The sequence below is a fragment of the Strix uralensis genome, chromosome 9 (assembly GCF_047716275.1).
Source record: "Strix uralensis isolate ZFMK-TIS-50842 chromosome 9, bStrUra1, whole genome shotgun sequence".
Lineage (NCBI taxonomy): Eukaryota > Metazoa > Chordata > Aves > Strigiformes > Strigidae > Strix > Strix uralensis.
The window spans coordinates 18052660-18060843 of record NC_133980.1 but is presented as its reverse complement, the minus strand read 5'-3'; the positions used below and the strand labels follow the sequence as shown (position 1 = coordinate 18060843).

Here is an 8184-nt window from a genome sequence, read left to right as displayed (position 1 = left end):
GCCTGGGCACCTATTGCCCCTTTCTCGGGTGCACCTCCCCACAGTTGTCCTGTGGGAGCGCGGGTCTCACCCCACAGCGAACTCATCAAAATGCCCCCTGGGACCGGATCGCCACCTTTAATTAAATTTTTTTCTACTTCCTTGTTGTTGAGCGTGGCTAGCCGGTGCCGAGCGGCCGCGGCGGCCGCCCGTCCCTCAGCGTGCCCAGCGAGGCCTACTGCGGAGCCCCGGCTGCCCCGGCTGAGGTGACCGTTAGCGCCGGCAGCGCGGCCTTCGCGCAGGGCATCGCCGCCGCTCCCGCCGGGCCGGGGCCGGCTGCCGGCGCGGGGTGGCGCTGGAGCCCCGCGCTGCCGCCCGCCAGGCGCCGGCGCCGCCTCCCCGCCCCTCCGCCATGGCCGATGTGGAGGACGGGGACGAGCCGGGCGCCCCCCACTCGCACCCGGGCTCCGCGGGCTCCAAGGCGAGCGCCCCCGACAAGATGTTCTCGCTGAAGAAGTGGAACGCGGTGGCCATGTGGAGCTGGGATGTGGAGTGCGACACCTGCGCCATTTGCCGGGTGCAGGTCATGGGTAAGCGCCGGCCGGCAGGCCCGGGCCGTCATGGCCGCCGCCCCCCGCCGCGGGGCCGAAGGGCTGCGCTGCCGCCGTGCCCTCCGCCCCTCGCGCGGCGGGCGGAGGAGGGAGATGCGGCTTCCGGCAGAGGGGGGGCGGCCCCCTGCGCGCCTTCGCCCCAAGGAGCGGAGGGCCCTGCGCGGGCCCTGCGCTGGGCGCCCTGAGGGGGCCGTGCCGGAGCGCCGGAGGGGGCCGCACACGACTGCGGGGGGGCGGGCGCCGCCGGCTGCCCACGGCGGTCGGGCAGCGTCTCCCCGGGCCCCGCCGGCTGCCCGGCCGCGGGCAGCGCCCCGCCACCTCCCCCAGCGCCGCTGCCCTGCCGGGTCAGGCCGCAGCCCGGCTGGGCCGCAGCCCCGTGCCGGCCCGCAGCGGGGCGGCGCTCCTGGGGCGGGCTGAGCTTGTGCCAGCGCCCGCCCGCCCGAAGGCGCCTTCGCCCCGGAGGCTGTTCCCTGGTTACTGGCAGGCTCGGCAAGCGCTGGGTTACAGCCGAGCTGACCGAAGTGCTCGGTGCGTGGTGCCGCTGTTCGAGGGGGTTTGTTCTGAAGAAGCAGTTGTGGATGTAGATGCAAACTCGTTTTCCCAATCTGCTAATCCAGAGCCTCTAACGCTTCCACCCAAGCCTCCTAACTACTAGTGCAGTTTGACACGTGTGAATGTACCGAAAAATCTGTTTAAAAGTAAGGGGCTACTTTACCTGGCATTGAAATCTAGAGAATCTCTTTGAAAGCAGCATCATCGTTGACTGGCATCACTTTTTTCTGATATCTTTTACAAATACAAAGATCTTGGAAATTAATTATTTAAATTATTTAAATTCTTCCTCTACTGTATATCTAGATCCCATTTTTACTGTTGTGCTGAGTCATCCTAAGCGTAACTGTCCTCTCAGTTGGGCTTGGTACCATCCGGCAGGACCAATGACCCAGGGTTCCCTCCAGAGCACTTTGCTCTTGTAGGTCCAGGAGCCATGATACTGCAAATCCAGTCAGGGTTTGGCTTCACAGAAATGACACAAAATATGCAATGCAGTCATTTCTCATATGTGTTTTTACCGAGAATGTTCTGTGGAACAGAGAAAGCAAAAAAGGTGTACTAGAAGAAAAAAGATGCGGCCCAGATTGAAGTGGTGGAAGATTCACCTTTTGCATAAGCATGTTTTGAAGATTGTCTGCTTCTGTATGGTGAACAGAGACCACCCTGGAAATATGAAATTGGCTTTATCTGCTGCATAAGCCATAATTTTAAGAAAGTATTTCATTCTTTTAGCTAGCCTGTTACAGGGCACTATAAAAAGTCTTAAATGAACAAAATCTTACCTAGAGCTTTTAAAGAAGTTTTTAAAAAAAAAGTCTTATAATTTTTTGTAACTGGACCAAGGGAGTACTTCTTATATGAAACTAGCAGAAAAAATCTAGTAACTATTTTTTGAGAACAAACCACATTGCTAGCATGTGAAACTTGATTATTACTGACTTCAGTTTAGCAATTTCATGTTGACCCTGACAGACCCGGTCTGGCTCCTGTAGAGCCACTGTGTCTGCAGTAACCGTACATTGGAGGCAGTGCCAGACTTAAGCTGGCACTTGTTGAAAGTTAGTTTGTTTAATTTTTGCAAGGGAGGAAAGTGTTAGCTGGCTTAATATTTCTACTGGTTTAACTCCTTGAACCAATGTGGCCTTCAAGGATGACAGAAGCACAAGGGAAAGAAGCAATACAAGTATTAGCTGGAAGGGCAGGATTGCAGCAGTACTGAATTAGATTTGCTTAACCTTTCAGAGTGACACCCTTAGGGTTGTGATGCAGAAGAGGGGACAGACTACCTTGGTATGCTTGCAGTGATTTCTGTCTTCAGCTCTCTGTGCTGCTTCTCTGAAATGGCAGATGAGGGCTAGGATAGGAAAGCTGCTTTTATAGTGACTGCTAGTCTGCCACAACTTACTGCCCTGCGTATTGAGGTGACTCCAGATAGCTTGCTTCAATACCATGATACAAGTTGAAGCAGTTTGGCTGAATTTTCGCTGCAGCTTGGCCTTTAAATGCTGTGGAAATCTAAATTAGAGGAACAGACAACAGGAAACTTCATTTACTGCCTTACTTTTATCTCAGTGAGGAAAGGGCAACTGTTGCAGAATTTCTTGCCTCTTTGTTCTTTACTACCTGAGAAAATGAGGAATGTCCGGGCAGATGAATCTAAAATGGCAGTACTGGCCATATCTGGCAGAGAAAGAAAAAATACTCAAATCTAAATTCCTGTAGAACATTGCGTTTTTGTCTTCTAGGAAAATATGGTCCAACTAGTGACATGTAGGCCAGGTCCAACCTGTGGGACACTTTTGTTTGTTACCTTTTCTTTGGGGGAGATGAAAATGTGTTTGCTCCTGTAATAGTTGTACACTTTCTATGGTGTGTGGTATGTGCACATATGTCTATGGCAGCTCATGTTGGGGCAAAGGAGAAACAAAGGCATTTTTCCACTGTATGTGTGTGGTACAGTATTAAGTCTGGAAGCTGTCACTTCTGTATCTTACTGAGTCCCAAACCTGCCATGCAGTCCTACAGCTACAGATTAGAGTGTATAAAGATGATAAATATTTTTAATTAGATATTGTTCCTTGTTTATTCATTTCTATTATAAAATTGACCAATATGTGTGCATGTTTACGTGGGTTGTGAAAATTACATGCAGGTATTTATTAAGGAAAACTACTATATAAAAAGTTGTAGGAGGTGCGGGTTGTGGTGAGAGATGTACAGCCTAAAAAAAAAAATCAAAATTGTGAATGATTTCCTTAAAAGGACATGCTGACATCTGAAAAACAAAGTCCTGTAATTAGGGTTTGGCTTTGTGCTTGCTCTGGACTTAATATGCCTGAGTGCCTTGGCAGGGATCTGCTGGTTGTTATATCTACAAAATGGAGAAGGCTTTTTTTCAGCAGAAGTTATGAAAATACCAAAGCAATGGAAAATAAACAAAACTTGTTGGACGGTTTACAGTCCTTCTGATGTCTTTCAGATATATATTTCATTGTCATGTGCACTGTTTTAAAATTTAGGGAGGGTTATTTAATCTTAAAGGGCTGAACGTAGACATCAAAACTTGGGATTTTTACCTTTGTAAATCGGTTTTAGAGTTTATATTTTCCTCTGACAAACCTATTCTTAAGATGGAATCCTGAGAATCAAATTGGGTCTTGTTCTTGTTTACTTTCAGATGCCTGTCTTAGATGTCAAGCTGAAAACAAACAAGAAGATTGTGTTGGTATGTAGTGATTTCATTCGCTTGTTTTTCAATTGAAGCTTCTCTCAGTAGGGTGCATTTTAAAGTTTGAAGGGAATACTGATTTTTATTAAGCTCAAAAGTAAACTGGTGTTTTGTTCTACATTGTGTCATCTTTTTACATTAGTAATACTTTATGCTTTATTCTTCAGCACTAATAAAATTATTTTTCACTTTGGACATGGTGTAGAACAAAACAGCTTCAAATTTGCAGTCAAGACATATGCAACCGAGAGGTTTAAGTTTCTCTCACCCCAAGCATAATTGAGGAGATGATAATGTACACTTTTGAAGTGGGCAGAAAAAGGCTCCTTTTTTTTTTTTTTTAAGTTTGTTCTGAGATGCATGCCAGAAGACACAATGGTAATACCAATAAAAATCCTCTGTTGTGAAATAAATGTGTGTCTGGGTTAGAAAGCGGTATTTCTCCCAGTCTTAATTCAGACACAGCGGAGGCAATTGCCTGTTTGTTCACTTATCATTTGAAAAGGTGGAATCACTTGGATTTGCTATAATGCTGTTTAAACATACTTTCAATTGCATACCAATGTATGCAAATTTTTACTTAATTCTGATATATTTAAATTGAAAATAGTGAAAACTGTCTCAAACAGTTTGCTTTAAGCTTTTAAGTCATCTTTTAAACCAGTGGTAAACCTTTCCATGCCCTTGTTCTTTCTGTTCTGAAATATATTGTCTCAAAGTTAATCCACTGTTGTTTTTGATGATTGTTTTAATGAGAACTGGAATTTTGTGTTCCAGATGTCTTAATTGGCTTGCTAAGTGTCCTATTTAAGGTAGAGAGAAAACTCATAATCTACAACACTCCTCTGATTGGTACACTTGTATTCCAATAAGGAAAATGTGAACTAAAAGTAACTAATACTATTCAGGAGTAGATGCACAGTAGATAACCCTTTTTGTTGTGTTGAAATAACTATGGCCTGTGAATAAATTCTGGTCTAAGATCCCATTTTGAGGCTATATACTGTGTCAAATGTGCCTCCTTAATATCATACATTTAAGTTTAAACACCTCGTTTCAGATGAGAATTTGGTGATATTCCCTTGTGCAGTAGTCAGCAGTACATTGGCTATGTTTTGATACTGGGGAAGATAAAGTGAAGAATTTAGCTAGTTGCACTTATTTCCTAGACAGAACTGATAAATATGTTTATACATTCACAAAACTGTCACTTCATACAAGAAGGTGAGAATACATGTATTTCTTCTATTGTAACTGGAAGCAAGGAAGAGGATTGATGACAGAGAACTGATTTATCAGAATGACCATAATAATCCAGTCTCAGTGGATAAATCAGTGATAACCCATTTTGTCTCTAAAGCTTGCAGTGGTTATAAACTCTGAGAATGATAGTTTGGACCTTGCTGTAGGTGTTGATTGGACAGCTGAGCATGACTGGAACATGTTCTTTCTTCTCTTTCAGTGGTTTGGGGAGAATGCAATCATTCCTTCCACAATTGCTGCATGTCCTTGTGGGTGAAACAGAATAATCGCTGTCCCCTCTGCCAGCAGGACTGGGTAGTGCAGAGAATAGGCAAATAAAAACACTGGAAGTTTTTTTTTTTCCTGTTGAATTTGTTGAAATAGTGTATGTCTTATACCATATGCTTATACAAAAAGATGGAACATGTCAATCATGGCATGATTTATTTAATTTATCTGCTACAAGATTAGTGTGGTTTTGTTGTATGCTCTTTGCTGTACGAGGAGGCAGTGGTCAGTCTTACTGCAGAGATTTCCACAACTGAAAAAAGAGAGACACTACGTTAACAAATGTATCTGTTACAATTTGAGTGTTAACTGTATCAGAGCATAGAAATGTGGTGATGCAGATTATACCCTAAATACAGTTTATTTAATGTTTTTGCATAGATAGATTAATTAACTTGAAAGAGCAACCTTACCTGTAAGTCTGATACGCTGCAAAGTTTACTGTCACAGTAAAGAAATTGTTTTCTAAGTAATACTGTATACAAAACCACAGTTGGTGAGTTTTTTAGAAAATATTCTGGTTTTTAATCTAAAATGAATAGTGTGTAAAGCATTTGCTATGTGCTTTTCCTGTCACACCATACTAAGCATTTCTGATTTAGGGTTTCTTTTATGACTTGAGAAAATTTTGTTTTGTAGTATCTCTAAGTCAGTTGCTGTATTGTATTCTAAATATGATTTCTAGAACCATAGTATTAAAATTTAACCACATTAATAGTTTTTTAATTTGTATTTCTGTTAAGGGTCATGGAGACACGTATTGTTAATCCAGAGACTTTTGGTACAAATACACATATTTGATATCAGTTAACTAGAGGTGTAAACAGTCTCGCTGGTCAGCTGACTAATATAGAAAGCAAACAAAACTGATAATTTAAATATCCCAAGGAAACCAGGTACTAAGTAAATCTAGAGAAACATGTTAAATTGTGGTTTCATGGAAATTTCTTTTTCATTTTGTTGGTTACAATGTTTTGGAAGTGAGAGAAAGCGTTGTTTCATTTTTGTGGAAATCCTCAATGTATCATCTTTTTTATATGAATTGTGATTTTTTTTTTTTCTTACAAATATTTAAGTACTTGCCTCTGACTTTCTCATTTCCCTAAATATCCAAAGTAATCGCTATTAATCTGAACATATGCTGTGGGTTTTTTTTAATATATGTAATAAAGAGGTTGAATTACTGCTTTAAGTCTGTAACAAATTCAGGCTTAATAAAATGGCTAATAAACATGGGTGAAATTGAAGCAATATTATATGCATATAATTGTTTACTTCAAAATTATCATCTTAAATGTTTAATATTAATGCATTTCTCAGGAGATGTATATCTAGTTCTGTTTAAGTATATTTAAAGAGTTTTATCTTCACTGTATAAAGTAGTTCCAATAGCAATCTTTGTGTCATCAAGCATACATGCAGAGTTTACTGTGGTTTTGTTTAATACTTGTAATCTTGTTTTTAAAATGCTTTAAATTTTTTAAATACAGCTTTTGTCTCATTACACACTGAGATCAAAAAAATCCTGTGTCACTGTTACAGTGTATCACATCAGTTGTTATTATCCCAGATGATGTCTGTCTTAAAATAGAAAACAAATATAAAATAGGTTAACAGTAGTAATGAAGTGCCTATAGCAGTTACGTTGTCGTGGAGTATTTCTTCCTGAAATGATTGCAAAAGAAAATCTGGTTGGATGCGGAAATAATATTTAGCAGTCAAAGTTAAACTATATCTTACCTACCAAAGTTAAACTTTATCTTATCTACCACCTATTTTCTTTGCCAGAATTTGGTCCCAGGCTCCATCCTCTAACTGCTGTTACTTTCATGTAGTCCCATCAGAGGACTTCTTTCTTCATATTGCTTTGGTTTACAGGTAAATATGGAAAATACCAAAGTAATTTTCACCCTGCTTTCAGTTCATGTCACTTGCATGACAAGAATAGCTGAGAATTATAATTGTAGAAAAGGTAGAAAGGCTCAAACAGCTGTTAAGACAAATGAGGTATTATGAAAGAGAATGTTAAAATTAAAGCAACTGATATTTGTATGTATCTGTGTATTATAAGTATCTTGTTGATCAGTAATTAGAGGTTCACCTAGAATACAAGGTAATGAATTTTAAGTCCTGCATATTTTCTCTGTGATTTAGAGAAGATTAGCTTAAATCCCAGTCTTTCTATGAGCTTTGCACTAGAGAAATTTTCTTCTGTTCCAAATCATACCCTGATATTCCATTAGCATAGTTCTTAAGTACCCATTTTTAGTCTTGAATTTGTTCTCCTCTTGTACATGCAAAATAAATCAGTTTTGCTTCTCATGCAAACATAGTGTTTTATGAGTAGGTAACACTAACTTAAATAGCCATTATTGACTAATAGATTAATGCTGATCTACTTTTCTCCACTGGTTAATAAATGCTGGGCAGATTTGGATAATTCAGCAAATCTAGCTGGACTCTTCTCTCAAAAGTGACTGGAGTAATGAGTATGTGTCCAAAGATCATATTGTTTCACTTTGCTTTTTATGAAGTTCTGTTCTTTAGAGAAAGTTTAGGTTCTGTAGAAATAGAAAAAGATTCTAATTAACAGAGCAGGATGATTTTTGGACCTGTGAATGTGTCTGTCTTATGCAGATAACTGTAAACATTAGGTATTTTCTTGATTTGCTTAGACATAAATACATCAATAGCTGGTGTAAGTTTGAGTTCACCCGTGGGTCCCCAGCCACCAGCCATTCGTACAGCTACTGTTTGAGCTGTGATGGCATTCTTGCTAAA

The 8184-nt window shown here is 41.1% G+C and overlaps 2 protein-coding genes across 3 annotated transcripts in view; both read left to right on the top strand.

Annotated features, from left to right (window-relative positions):
• The first annotated feature begins 357 nt into the window (after nt 1–357).
• RNF7 (ring finger protein 7) lies at nt 358–7725 on the top strand. Of its 2 annotated transcripts, none has more exons than XM_074877606.1 (3): nt 358–562; nt 3823–3870; nt 5336–7725. In XM_074877606.1, the coding sequence occupies exons 1-3, from the start codon at nt 392–394 to the stop codon at nt 5390–5392; spliced, it is 276 nt and encodes a 91-aa protein (XP_074733707.1). In that variant the 5' UTR covers nt 358–391; the 3' UTR covers nt 5393–7725. The 2 variants fall into 2 exon arrangements, with proteins under 2 accessions (XP_074733707.1, XP_074733706.1); XM_074877605.1 differs by having other exon boundaries at nt 358–569; nt 5336–7042.
• GRK7 (G protein-coupled receptor kinase 7) overlaps nt 7191–8184 on the top strand; it is a 24185-nt gene continuing 23191 nt past the window's right edge. Inside the window, exon 1 of the mRNA XM_074877604.1 lies at nt 7191–7281. The gene's annotated coding sequence lies outside the window, so the exon portion shown is untranslated. The remainder of the gene's footprint in view (nt 7282–8184) is intronic.

Excerpts from the sequence above, each read along its gene's own strand:
- RNF7 (XM_074877605.1), top strand. The coding sequence starts at position 392 with ATGGCCGATGTGGAGGACGGGGACGAGCCGGGCGCCCCCCACTCGCAC. Across the intron at positions 570-3,822 it reads TTGCCGGGTGCAGGTCATGG|ATGCCTGTCTTAGATGTCAA; the intron begins GTAAGCGCCGGC and ends GTTTACTTTCAG. Across the intron at positions 3,871-5,335 it reads CAAACAAGAAGATTGTGTTG|TGGTTTGGGGAGAATGCAAT; the intron begins GTATGTAGTGAT and ends CTTCTCTTTCAG.